At 40.2% G+C, this 14,708-nt stretch overlaps 1 protein-coding gene across 5 annotated transcripts in view; it reads left to right on the forward strand.

Moving 5' to 3' along the window:
* The first annotated feature begins 422 nt into the window (after positions 1-422).
* MYOCD (myocardin) overlaps positions 423-14,708 on the forward strand; it is an 86,318-nt gene continuing 72,032 nt past the window's right edge. For 4 of the 5 annotated variants that reach the window (XM_045824561.1, XM_045824562.1, XM_045824564.1 and 1 more), the window contains exon 1: positions 423-767. In XM_045824561.1, the coding sequence (XP_045680517.1) occupies positions 713-767 (55 nt within the window). In that variant the 5' untranslated portion in view covers positions 423-712. The remainder of the gene's footprint in view (positions 768-14,708) is intronic. The other variant, XM_045824565.1, reaches the window with a different exon arrangement.

A 14,708-nucleotide genomic window follows, 5' to 3' on the forward strand; every position in this document is an offset into this window, starting at 1 on the left:
AGGCGCGCGCGCCCCATCTCTGGTAGGAGATTCCCGTCTCGCCTGCCTCCCAGGCAGCGGCTCAGCGGCGGGGAAGCCCCGCGGCTCCAATCCACCCAGGCCCAAGCCCTCTACGTGCACCATCTGAGAGCCCAGGTGCTTTGCAACCCTCCTGTCTGTCCTTCCGGCTTCTTAACTTTGCCCCTTGCCAGTGCCGGACCTTCACCCAGCCTCCAGTCCCTGCGCTTCGGTGTTCTCTCAGCCAGCTGTAAAGAGTTAAGACCCGGCTCAGAAGACGCTTCTGGCGGCTCCAAGTCCCTGGCCCCCACTCGCCGCTCCTGATTGGCTGAGCTCCTGTCAGTAGTAAAAAAGTATCAGATAGCAAACTTCGGACCTTGATAAAGGCGTGGTGGTAATACTCCGCAAACGCTAGCAGCCTATGACATCAGCCAAGAACGCCTGGGATGCCGACGCTCCTGGCCAGACGCAGGAGGAGGAGGGTCCTGCCGGCTAAGAGTTAACCAGCCCCGCACAGCGAGGGGGGAGACAACCAGTTTTCTGGGGACACTGGTTTCGGTCACAGACTGCCACTGTACTCCTACCCAGGGGAGCTCCCAGAGAGTTGGATGAATTCTGGGTTGTTAGCTGCTGTCAGCTGGGCTCCCGGGAGCCTGTTCCTGGTGGAAAGCAGGGGGCGTCTGGCCAAGGGACCAGCGGCTCGCTGAGACTCAACATGACCCTCCTGGGGGCTGAGCACTCTTTGCTGATTAGGAGCAAGTTCAGATCAGGTAGGGCTGAGGCATTTAGCATTCCTTCCTAAACTTTCTTCTTCTGCACTTCTCAACTCTACATTGCTTTCCAGTAAATGTCTCAGAGCCCGCCGTGGCTGCTTCAACCTTGTTCCCCAAGAGCACATTTTGGAGGTGAAAATTTTATTTGACTTTGGGGGCCTTTCCTGTCTTCCGTTTTTAAGTCCTTTGAGTGGTTGAATGTGCTTTTGTTTATGAAAAGGCCAATCCTTTCATTTTATTTTTTTCTCTGTATTTGTGAATAAAAAATTTGGAGATTCGCCCAAAAGGAACAAGTTTTAAAATGAACAAATAAGGGATTTCAAGATTATGAGCTGCATAATATTAGTTATAATTGCTGAGAAGATGAACCTGATGCTGCGGATCAGATTACAGGGGTCACTTAAAATGTAGCTAATCCAAACAATGTATTTCCCAAAAAAAGTCACTTGGGGAAAGTAAAAATAGCAAATTTGGAGCACAACAAGTATTTAAAATGACATCACTGTAGAGGGAAAAAAAGTCCAGTGCCACAAATATTTTTTCCCAAACCATCTGATATTTATAAATGGAGAATTTTCCCCCAAATTTCTGTATCAGTAGCGCATAGAGAAACTTCTCAAAGGACGCTGAGTAAAGGTGAGTGAGAGAGATGGGAACGCTGAGCGCTGCTCATGAAGGGTTGATGCAGGCACCCATGGCGGCTTTGAATGTGTGGGGTTCCACATTCAGACCCTTGCCTTCTCAAGTTCTTTCTCCATAACTGTGTGTAATATTGGTTTTATAAATCAGTAACAAGACTCTCAATAAATGGCGGAACTTTTAGTTAGAAGATGAATTCATTTGTGAGAACTCTGATGTGAACATTCCTTAGAGCAGGTGCTGTAAGGATGCTGGCCTAATTTGCTAAGTGTTCTTTCCCCTTCTAATAGGACCACTCAGTGTTTCACTCTGGATGGATGTTTCAGGAATGAGAAAAGTGGATGCAGGAAAGTAAGGGTTATCTGTGATTGCCTTAGATGTTCCTGGCTTTGAGATGTCTGTGGTTCCATTGGAGATTTCCTTAGTCTCTGTAATGTTGGAACAAGATGAAAACTTGAGCTTAGCCGGTCATAATACTCAGGGCCCTGGCACTCTGGGGCCCGTCTGCCAGCCATTGGGTTCAATGTTGGTTAGTTACATCCTTCCTCTCCTTCCCTTGGTGAGGTGAGGTAGTTGGTCTGTTAATCCACTGGAGACTTGGCCACTGCTTTGTAATTTGGTCAAAACCGCAAGGCAACACTGCCACCTTTCTGAAGAAAAGAGGATGCAGGTTTGTTTTGCAAAAAGCTACATTCATGTCAAAGGCACCCTTGCCAGTTCATGTTGGGGGCAGGGGAGGGGCTGGTTTGTCTCTCAAAGGATTTGGTGGGGTACTGGATGGGATTACAAGGACAGGTTTATCAAAGAAAGCCTTCCCTCTGGGATGCAGCCCAGAGGGAAGACGATGGCTCCCAATTCCTGCCTCCATGGACTGGTGTGGTTCTGGGGTCTCCCAGGCAGACCCTGGAACTTCTGAGAATTCCGATTGCTGCCTCCCCCCACCCTTTAAAGTGTGGACAGTCTCTGGTGCCACAGGAAGGATAGCGTCAGGGAACAAGGTGTCAAAGCAGATGCAGGCATGCTCAGCCCTCCACCTCTGATAAGCAGGGAAGCTGGGTCTGGAAATGGACTGAGCAGATTGATCATCTGTGATGCAAGGGGTTGATCATCTGAAAGGCAGAGAAGAACAGCAAGCATAATGTAAAACTAAGGAGACATAATATTGAGGACGGTGATTATTCATTCTGGGTATAATTACAACTACAGATGCTCCGACGTGGAAGCCTGGCTGGCAGTGCATTTACACAGGGGCCTAACTCTTCCTGAGAAGACTTGGTTTATTTGGTGACTAACAGTGGATTAGGAAGCCTTCTTCCTTGTTTTGATTTCTCTCTCTCTCTCTCTTTTCTTTGTTCCTTCTTTTCTCTCATGAGGTACTCAGGATGTAAACTCATAAAATTCCATCTGACTGCTAATGTTTGCTTTGACAGTAGACCATGGTGTTTCATATTTCATTAAAAATATTTCAAAAAAATTAATGACACTAAATTGCTGTCTGATCATAGTAGACTCCTTGTAATATGGGGCTTGTTTATTAGTGAGCAGATAACTGCTTCAACTCTGAAGGTGACAAGAATGGCAACAGCATCCAGCCAGCTCCCTGTGAGCTATATTCAAGTGACATTATGATTAAGGAAGATGCATGCCACAGGAGCAGTGACCTGTGACAGTGTCCATGTATGAACATGTTTGATGATATAATCTCATCTTATCCGAGAGGTAGGCTGCAGTTTGCAGTTTCATGGTTGAATGTGTGGGTCTAGACCAACACTAGCTGGGATTTTAGCTGGCTTCTCCACTTGTTAGCCATAGAGACTGGAACCTTAGATAAGCTATAGAATTCTCTCTGTCTCCAGGTGCCTCATTTGACTAATGAGAATGATCAGAGGATTGTTGTGAGGATTAAATGTGATCATGCAAGTAGACCACTAAGAAAAATGCCTGGCACTTAGTAAGCCCTCAAAAAAATATTGTTCTACTATTAATATTACTAAGAAGCCAGATTCTGTAGTGGTCACTTTCTCTCTGAGTCTTGTTTATTTCATGTGTAAATGCCAAAGTCAGACTAGATGATTTCTCAGACCCTTTGGTAACATTTTGTGTTTCTCTGAAAATACATAAAGATTGGGCACAGGCAAAACTGAGACTGAGCTGTGAGGCAGTTGGGCAGATATGGTAGGCAGCTCACATAAATGCAATAAATAGTGTTACTTTTAAACTAACTACATTTTTACTGTTTTTAATCTCACTGTTGTTCGGTCAACATCAATAATCAGTATCACTGTCAACAATCTTCCTCAATACCACGATCCCATGTCAACAAAACACAAGGATTTATAGTGTGCACACACACACCATGCACGAAGGATCAAAATGAGAGGGGTGGGGAGCATTGATGGATTTTTCTTCTAAAGAATTATTGTGTTTTGTTTGTTTCTTTCTCTTTTTCTCCTTTCCTCATTCAAACAGCTCAGCACTCTGGCACCTACCAGGACATGACATCTATTCCCCACAAATTGGGGTCTGTTAAATTTAGGAAATGAAAATATGGGAGGCCCAGTTAAATTTGAATTTCAGATAAACAATGATTATTTTACCATACTGTAATACTGAGGGTGTGTTTTTATCTGACACCCAAATTGAACTAGGCATTTTGTGTTTCACCTGTCAACCCTGCCTACAACCTGAGTGGTCTTTGCTCAACACTCTCTGCTGCCCCATCTAGGACCCATCACACTCTCAAAATGTGGGTGCCCAAAGACTCCCCAAAATGCAAATCTTGGTTTCAGGCATGAAAGCAGAGATTTAAAATGAGGGGGGCATGCCATGAGCATGAACTCTGGGTCTCTGCGGGTAGAGCCAGCATATGGATTAGGGAAGACTATGACAATTTCTCTTTTAGCTTTCTGGGAAAGGGGAAGAGGAAAATAAGTTCAGCAGTCTGGCCGCTCAGGTACAGGGGCTTCCAGACTGGGGGCCGCAGCTGAAAGAAGCCGAGGGCCATGCAGAACAGTCATGAAGAGGCAGTGGCTGAGCTCAGCTCAGTGTTGGGTGGTAGAACACACCAGCACTGCATTCATCAATATCCAGGGACGGGCCTCCAGTGTCTGTGATTGCTGTGTGTCCTCCCAGGGAAAGCAAGGGATGTCTCAGGATGCTGTACACCATCCTCTTTCTGTGTGTTCTCTATCCTCCAGCCTTCAGATCAACCAGCAGGACAACTGAGTTCAGCTTTAAGCTAGATCCTTAACATCTCTGAGATTGAATGCTCCTTCAATGAGTCAAGGAGACTGGACTAAGAGGTTGGTCCAGAGGCTTTTATCATATGGACACTATTGAAGAAAATTCCACCAGGATCTCAAGAGAAGTTCAGGCTCTGTCCTTACCTTCATCATTACTTCATTTTATAACCTAGGGTGAATATGTTAACCCAGTGCTTTGCCATGTCTATTATGGAAAAGGCACTCGTCTAGGTTAAATTATTTGTCCTGTAAAACTAACTATATAAAGATATAGGTATAGATATATAGATACACATTTTTTAGTCTAATTTAATTGACCTCTGTATGCCTCATTTTTTTCATCTACAACATAGAGGATTTTGACTGGTTTATCACTGAAGTTGCTTCCCACCCTAACATTTGGTATTTTTCCAAATGAATGGCCCTAAGTATTTTTGTAAAGTTTTAAAGACTATAAGCTTTATAAAAGCATTCCTGCAATGTTTCTGAACTATTGTATTCTCAGGGAACTTAACATATGCTAGATGCACAATAAATATTTCTTAAAAGAATGAATGAATCATTCATACCTACCATTTTCATAATTAACACAGTAGCATTCAAGAAAATTATTTCAATTGTTTCATATGTTCAGAAATTCTTCTTTTCAAAATTTCTTTTGCAGCTTTTGGGTGTGAAGCCTACTGAAGCACAAATAACTTGTCTCCAATTCCATCTTGCTATTGAAATAACCAGTAGAATATTTTTAAAGTTTGGGAAAACGTGTTCCATTAAAATCTTTCAGGAATTTCTACTAGACATCACCAGAACAGGGAGAATTTAAAGGCAAATTGTCCCTCTGCACTTCTGTACAAACTGTCCACGGCTCATCGTCTCCTTCCTTTCTCTGCTGACAACCACTAATTTCCTTCATGGCGATGGCATTAGTTTCCTACTTTTGCTATAGCAAGTTGCTACAAAGTAGTGGCTTAGAACAGCATGAGTGTATCATTATCTTATAGTTACCGAGGTCAGGAGTTTAAAAAAGGTCTCACTGGTCAAGATGTTGGTAGGGCTGTGTTCCTCCTGGGGACTCTAAAAGGAACCGGTTTCTTATCCTTTACAGACTGTAGAGGCCACCATATCCTTTGGCTTGTGGCCCCTTCCTCCATCTAAGGCACCAGTGTAGCATCTTCAAACGTCTCTCTGACTTGACTCTCTGCTTCTGTCTTCCACATTTAAGGATCCTTGTGATATCATCGATCTTACCCCAAATCATCTTCTTAGTTTAAGGTCAGCTGATTGGCAACCTTCATTCCACCTGCAGCACTGGTTCCCCTGTGCCATGTGTCCTAGCCAGCACTGGCTGCTCTAACAAAAGACTGGTGGAAACCAACAGCAATTGATTTTCTCACAGTTCTGAGGCTGGAAGTCCAAGAGCAGGGTGCCAGCAGGGTCACTGTCTGGTGAAAGCCCTCTTCCTGGCTTGCAGGCTACCTTCTTGCTATATCCTCATTTTGCAGAGTCTGAGAGGGAGATAATAGCTGGTATCTCTTCTCAAAAGGAGACTAATCCTGTCACCAGGGCCCCATTCCCATCACCTTATATAAACTAATCACCCCCCTCAAGGCCCATCTCCAAGTACCATCACATTGGGGATTAGAGCTTTGACATGAGTCACAGGTTGGGGGATACAATTCAATCCATAAGGTCATGTTCACAGGTTGCAGGGATTAAGACATGGGTACCATTGGAGTCTCGAGGGACATTATTCTGCCTATGACAGCAACTTCTAATGTGGCGTTCCCAGCTTTCACCTCAATAAGGCCTCTGTCCTGTCGACTTTGCCCTGTAGATCTTTTCTTATGACATGGGTTACCAACCCATAATTCCTGTGTTTTCTCCAGGGTGATCCACAAAAGACTAAAGCCACAGTTGTTTAGCAGGATATTTTTTTTAAGTGGGAGGCAGAGTATACTGAAAAATTACATTTTATTTTTTAACTTCAGGATTTCTCCAAAGCTGTAATATTTCTAATGTACAATATGAGCTTCTAAAGGACAGTGGTTCCCAGACGCGTTGCACTGTATTTGCATGGCATCTCCCAGCACATGTCTAGCTGGGCAGACACACTGTGGAAGGGTCTGCTCCAAGCAGAGAAGCCATCAGTTTTCAACAGTCATTCATTTAATGGGGTTAATCTTTATGTGGATATTGCTGGCAAGCTCGCCCCACCCCCAAGTAAGAACTCTTTCCTTCCTGGCTGCTTATTTATCTTTGGCTCACCCTTCACTCCTCAGATCTATTATTTTGGGTGCCAGGACTGATTCCCCACCCCAAAGATATCCCTCAGAGGATTCTACTCCCTGCCCTCAAGGAGCTCCCAGGCAATCTGAAAAATTCAGTATGAGAGTTATATATTAATTCATTCATTCATTCAACAAATATTTCTCTCATGGCTCCCTGTAACAGAGACTGTGCTGGGAGCCAGGGAGAAGGTGGGGAGCAGAAAAGACATATTCTGTGTCCTGATGTGGAATAAGAGAGCTGCTCCCTAACACCCTGTGCATGGTTCCTGCAAGCCGTACCTTCAGACGTCCACACCAGAACACAATTAGCTGGACCTGAAAAGATGAGTGTATTTTTTCATCTTAAATGGGAATTTAAAATCTTTTTTTAAAGCCAAAGGAAGCTTCAGGGTCTGCCTCAGGCCACCGGCTTGATCCTGACTCAGAATCACTGCTCTCACCCAAGGCCCAACTGTGTTACACTTCCTGAGGTACCAGGTGGCCTTCCCCCACCATCTTACATGCAAGAGCCCCAACCTTCTCTGCCCCTGAACTTTCCCTGTCTTAGCTCTGACCATTACTGGACATACTCGGCATTTTATTTGTTATTCCACGAGGGTAGGAACTTTTGTTTATTTATTCATCTTTACTGGTGATTGGCAGAGAGAAGGCACCATTTAATATGTGTTAAGTTAATACATTTTATCCTGTGACCAAAGAATACTGAAAAACAGTAAACAACATATATTTTGATCATCTTTAGGCATTAAAACTATAGCAAAAGAAAAAAGGAATCAGTGAATAGAAATACAAAACTCAGACAAGTACTTTAGGCACCTCTAGAGCGGGAGGGGCAAGTTAATTACAAAATCTTCATTCATGGACCGATGATGATAGTATGGCAGTGCCACATGGACCAAGAATTATGAGTAATCTCATTTTGTGTACTTGAGATACATAAAAATATTGTTTTCTAAGACCAGAAAGAGTGGTGCTCATCTTTATCTGCTATAGTATATGATACGATTTTGTTAAATTGGATCAAACCAAACTGAAGGGATTCTGATTAAGAAGATTAGACTGGAGACCAGCAGAAGTGCATGGCAGAAGCAGCAGTGCTGGAGCCCAGCTCTAGCTTCATATACTTCACAAAAGCCCAACGGGAACAGGCGCTGCTAGAGCCTGAAGTGCTCATTCATCTCCCTTGTTTCCATCTCATCAGCAAGAACTTACTGGTCAGAAGCTGACCAGCTATTTAGCTTGCATCTCTGCCCAGATCAGGAAGGAGGAGCCAGCAAGTGTGTTTTTTTCACAGGCACCTGCCTCCTGGGTCTCATTCCTGATCTCCAGCGAGACCTCCTCACACCCCGCTGTTACCCCATGACCTTGGGGAAGTCACCTCAGCTCACTGGGCCTTTGTTTTCATACTGATAAAGTGATTCATGTCATTTGTGCGGGAAAGAACTTCAAGAGTCATCGAGGGTTTCTTTTACAGAAAACAGTCCCTGTTCCCCATGTAGCATGACAACTGTGTGAGAGGGAAGCACGGAGTAGTTAACAGGTTTGTGTGGACACAAAGAGAATTTTTTTAAAAAATTCAAAAACCTTTGGCCAAATAGTAGTTTTGCAGCCTTACAATTTTAGTACTTTGATTCTCAACTTTATTAAGCAGGTAGTGTTTGTTTCTTTTTTAAGTCAATAATTTGCACTAACTTCTATTCTGAGATCATCCAGAATAGCTACTTAAGCCAAGCATGACTTAATCAGACTTTGATCATTATTCTTACATAAAATACCAGGGTCTCCAAGTTCTTTTAAAGTAAAATGTATTGTTTATTCTCTGAAATTTAGAATAAATAAGGGCGATTCTTGGCTTTTATTTTTACAAGGCCCAGGAAGGTGCCCTCTAGAACCAGAGAAAAAACAAATTTTCTTGTCTCCTATTGGTTGAGAGAAGATGCATTCTCCCATTTCCTTACAGACACTATTAGAGCACTTCCCTTATCACTTCAGTCACTCCAGGTGGCATTCACTATATTCGACAACCTAAGGTCATTAGAAAAACCATAGCATTCTAGCAGTAGCAACAGTGGATTAAGCCACTGTAATATTGTAAAAGGTATTTATTCGGTTCCCTCATGTATACGAACTTAGCCATCCTGTGGTATGTGTAGCAATAATGAGTAAATACGCAACTTCTCAAATACTTACTATGTCTTGCTTAGCACCTCTTGTCTGGCATACCAATTTGAATTACCATGTAAGTTTTCCACCCTTCAGTCTGTATCTCTTTCCCCTCAGCCTCTTAGTTGTACAAAAAGTCATCAGTTTTTTTCTCATAAAATATAGACAAACAGCCCTAGGGGGAAATGACTGGCCTGTAAGCTGTCCTGGCTTTCCTAATTCTAGGAACCCTCTCCCTTTAGGAAGCCATTCAACTTTGTTCTCTCAGGACTGATTGGGCTGGGTTCTTGATCTGAAATAAAGTTCCACGGTGGAACTTTTTGGGACTCAAGCTCCTGACAGGACAGTATGAGGCTCCAGAACAGCAAAATCCAGAAAATGCTATTTAACATTAATTGATTGAACAATAATCTCCTCAATGCTTTAAATATTTCTACTATTTTGTAGAGGTATTTGTCCAGATGCATAAAGATTTTTACAAGGTTATATCTGAGTGTATGCATAAATTTATACTCAGCCTTTTTATCAGTCAGCATAATATTGTAAGGACTTTTTCAAGCTGACTACATAGCAGCATAATTCTTGTTTTAAAAACTGTACTAAAGTCCACTGAGTGAGTATATAGTAACTTACTAAATCTTTCCAACCTGTTTTGGAAAATTCAGCCCATTATAATTTTTATATTAAAAATAACACTAATATGAAAATCCTTATGCACATAATTGTGTTCTTTCTCTGGATTGCTTTTATAGAATACTCATTATTTAGAGTAAACTTCTAAGTGTGGGGATAATGAATATAAATCTTTATGATCCATTATGGTAGCTAGTACTAACAATGGAGTACTAACAATGTACAAAGCTTAACCATAATTCTATTTCCATGTGGCAATGAACTCTTACTCCTATAACAGAACTAGCTCAGAGTCACCTTTGGTATCTGTCCAATGGTAACTGATATTCGATGAGCTTTTCACACCTTTTTAGTCATAAAGGAAAAGGGCATGGTTACCTAATAACTTTGAGAACTTGTGTGTCATCTGCTATGTGGGGACCACCTGTGACCAGATATGACTGATGACTCATCAGAGGAGAGATGAAGAGAACTAGGAGTTCTTGAGAACCTATTATCTGTGGCACTTTTTACTCTTTCATTTAATCCTTATCAAAGTACCATGATTATCCCCATTTCATAGATGAAGAAGCTGAGGCTCAAAGGTGTAAGATGTTAAACAACTTGGTCAGAGTAACATAACCAATAAATGGCAGAGGCCAGATCTGATCCCATTTGTAACCATCTCTATGGCAACCTAAGGCCCCCAGTTCGCATCCCTGCCCCACCCCTCACTTACACACACCTGGCCCACTGGGTCTGATATACCTCATTCCGGACTATGACTCCAGGCATACACCCCATTGCCATTATTGGGCTTGATTTCCTAAATAGTGATTTATCAAGACACTTGTTTCTACTACAGATTAGCCTATAAATTATACATGTCATCTCCCCCAAATCCTAAGACTTTTAATGAAAGTTGATTATTTCAATCTCAGTTTATTTGAGAAAAAATATTCAAGAAATTTTTGAAAACTGACAATTGTAAAAGTAGACTTGCTCAAAGACTCTAAACATAGCTATTCAAGAAATACAGATTGGGGCAAAAGTAGGTTTACAGTTGTGAGCATGCAAAGCACAGAGTTTATTCTTGCATTATTATTTATTAATTATTGTATTATTTCTTCATGCAAACAACTGTAAACTTTTGTCCCATCCTGCATCTATTAACAAAGAGTAGAACATGGGTTACCAAAGCCTGGAGGGTGGAGGAAATAGGGAGAGGTCGGTAAAAGGGTACCGGCTTTCAGTTATAAGAGGCACGAACGTAGAACATGGATACTATAGTTGATAGCACGGTATTGCAGCATTGAAATTTGGTAAGAGGCTACAACTTAAGTGTTCTCACCCTCGCCTCCCAAAAAAGTAAATATACGGGTGATGGGTGTGTTAATTAACTTGATGGTGACAAATCCTAATTGTCATATTATAAACTTTAAATACATTACAGCTTTGTCTATCATACCTCAATAAAGCTGAAAAGTAAAAAAAGAAACACTAGGAATTAGTATTAGGAGTGAAACAGGCAAATATTCCGACCCCAGTGGGTCAGAATTTTGTGTATGTGTATACATATATATAGTTTTATGTGTATATGTATGAATCTAATCTCTAATTAATTATTCATCTTTAATAATAATGGTGGCTGTTCAAATAGCAATAAAATATGTGAGAAAAGGTTTTGGGGGAACTTGATTATCCATTACAAAATAAATGAATTTACCTATTTGATAATATATCTTAAAATAAATTCCATATGGATTAAAGAGCCAAGGGAATCTATAAAAGACTGAAAGAAGCCAGAGAACAACTTTATAATTTTGGAGTGGGACAATCCATCCCCAGCCTGTCACCAGCATCAGAGGAGAAATAAAAATTGGCATATTTAGCCACTTACAAAGTTTAAAATGTTACATGGAAAAAATATCACCCCAAAAATTTAAAAGACAAACAGTAGATCGAAAGAAAATACTTGAAGTGAGAATGCCAAAGTTATTATAAGGAATTCTATAAACAATAAGATTAAAAGTATATAACCTAAGAGAAATATAATTCAAAAAGGAAAAATAGTCAATAAACCCATGAAATATACTCAACTCACTAACACTTAAGAAAATGCAAATTAAAAGAGCAAGAAACCCTTTTCTTCAAACATCAGGTTACAAAAATTTAAAATATTCATAACATCAAGTATTGGACAACTGTGGAAAAATAGGCACATGCATCCTGTGGACCAGCACATCTGTAAGGCTTAAAGGATATAGTCTGACAGTTTCTACTGAATTTTAAATTAGCCTTACCAACAATCAAGAAAGTTCAATGTGTCTACTTTAAAGAAATAATTGTATGTACAGGGATTTTCTTTGTATCATGGTTTATAATGCTAACAAGTAGAAGGTGGAGACAAACATTCATCCGTAGGGTGTGGTTGATTAAATCATGATACACTCATTCTATGAAATATAATTCAAAGCAAAAGAAAAGTGATAAATTCTTATATGAACTCACATGGGAAGATCTCTGAGACATACATTAATTTTTTAAAGCAGATTGTAAAACGGGCAACACAATTACATTTATGCTTAAAAATTATTTAGACATAAGTACACAGAAAAAAAATCCAATGATCTAAGTCAAATTGCACACAATGATGTTCAGAGTAGGAGGAGAGCAAGAACCTATCTTTACTATTTGAATCTTCTAAATTGAGAATGTATAGGTACTTATGAAATTTTTAAATATCTCTAAAAAGAAAAGAAATTGACATCATGATAGTAGCAAAAAATATACTTCTATAAGTCTAATCACACAGACAAAAATTCAAATGAGGATTTAGGGGATATGAAGCCAGAGGTTAATTTGATTACATATTTTAAACTTATTGGAAGAGAATTTTAAATTTATCACCCTCTCTCAGCACACACAGAAATGCCAGTAAATTCCTAAATATCAAGCTAATATCTTGACCATAAGACAGGAAAAAGAAAGTAAGGGAGGGAGGGAGGAAGGAAGGGAGGGAGGGAAGAAGGGAGGGAGGGAAGAAGGGAGGGAGGGAGGGAGGAAGGAAGGAAGGAAGGAAGGAAGGAAGGAAGGGGAGAGAGAGAAAGAAAGTTTTAAAACTCAACAAGTTAGGGATGAAAACACACCATGAACATACCAAAAGTGTTAAAATATTTTTAAAAGCCTGGAAAGATGCATTTGTAATGAGATTATGAATAATTTATATTTTTTCTTATATTCTTTTTCATTTATTCTTTACTTTGATTATTTATTCAGTGTCTCCTGTTACCTTCTTTAATAAATAGGAGTAACTTTGGCGATAGACTAGTTAACAATGACTGTCATTTGCTCGTTCACTTTTGTCCTGAAGAAATAGGGTATGAAACACACCTCTGAAGAACAACTAAATCTGAGTTGGCTGAACACCTGGGGGGTTTAAGTTGTTATTCCCCCCAATTTGAGAGCATGCTCACCTTCAGACTACAACCAAGAAAACTTGATCCTCAGCTGACACTAAAAACCCATAGGCCCTAATATTAACTTATGTTGGAAATTTCAAATGTATATATTGTGATATAGGCTGCTGTTTGGCTGACCTGGGTTCAAATCCTGGCTCCACCCTTCCTGGTTATATAAATTTGAGCATATGTATTCTCCAAACTCTCAAACCTCCACTTCTCCATTTGTAAATGTAGGAACAAAAGTACCTCTCTGTGGAAGTTTTGTGAGACTTTAGGAAAAGACATATAAAAAGTGTTTGTCATAATGCTGGGATGGGCTTATGTACCCCATAAATAGTAGTAACTTTATTTAAAGGTTAGTATAATTACATAGTAATTATTATATTTATTTCAATATGTTATGGAATGTTAATTTACAACATTTTAAAATAATTTAAAAGTTATTACAAAATATCATACTGGTATGTTTCTAAATTAGCAACAACAGCAACAACCAGCCTCTCATTATTTATTGTCCCTTAAGATTTGCTGCGAGCTATTCCTATTTCTTTTTCCCCAGGCTATGTTTGAGTGAAGAGCATAATTATTATCATTATAGAATTTACAGTGTTTCAATAAAGTGATTTATATACATATTATCACTCATTCTCTCCCTTTGAAAAAAATGTCTGAGGAAGGAATTTTTATTACTTTCATCCTCTAGAGAGGAGGGGTGTCCAGCTCAGGTCTTCATGCATTTCTGCAGAGAGAAAGCCCCGGCCTTGTCTGGACCCCTGCAAGGTTACCGGTGGCTATAAGGCTCAGCAAAGGCTCATGACTATTTTTGAGGCTCTGCTGAGAAACCCAAACCCCTACCCATATAATTGAAAATACTGTTCTGTCTGAAACTAAAATTAAGCGGGAAGCTCTCTCCAGAAGAAACAAAGTTTGGGATCAGACAGCTACTAGAGCAGTCTGCTAAATTGTAACACCTTTTTTTTTTTCATTTTTTAAATATTTTTTCTTTTTCAATTACGGGTGACATACAATATATTAGTTTCAGGTGTACAACCCAGTGATTAGATATTTATATGACTCATGAAATGATCACCCCAATAAATCTAATACCCATCTGATACTGTATATAGTTATTATAATAGTATTGATTGTAATTCTAATGCTGTGCTTTATATCCCCGTGGCTATTCTGTAACTACAGATTTGTACTTCATAATCCCTTTAGCTTCTTTCCTCATCCTCCCAAGCCCCCTCCCATGTGGCAAACATCAAAATGTTCTTTGTATCTATGAGTCTGTTTTTGTTCTGTTTTGTTGGTTAATTTGATGTTGTTGTTTTTTAGGATTCCACATATAAATGAAATTATATGGCATTGTCTTTCTCTGCCTGACCCACCTCACTCAGCATAGCACCCTCTAGGTCTGCCTGTGTCATTTCGCATGGCAACATTTTATTCCCCTTTATGACTGAGTCATATTCCTTTGTGTGTGTGTGTGTGTGTGTGTGTGTGTGTGTGTGTGTGTATACACACCCA

The sequence above is a fragment of the Phyllostomus hastatus genome, unplaced genomic scaffold (genome assembly GCF_019186645.2).
Source record: "Phyllostomus hastatus isolate PE091 unplaced genomic scaffold, TTU_PhHast_1.1 phas_scaffold_55, whole genome shotgun sequence".
Taxonomy (NCBI): domain Eukaryota; kingdom Metazoa; phylum Chordata; class Mammalia; order Chiroptera; family Phyllostomidae; genus Phyllostomus; species Phyllostomus hastatus.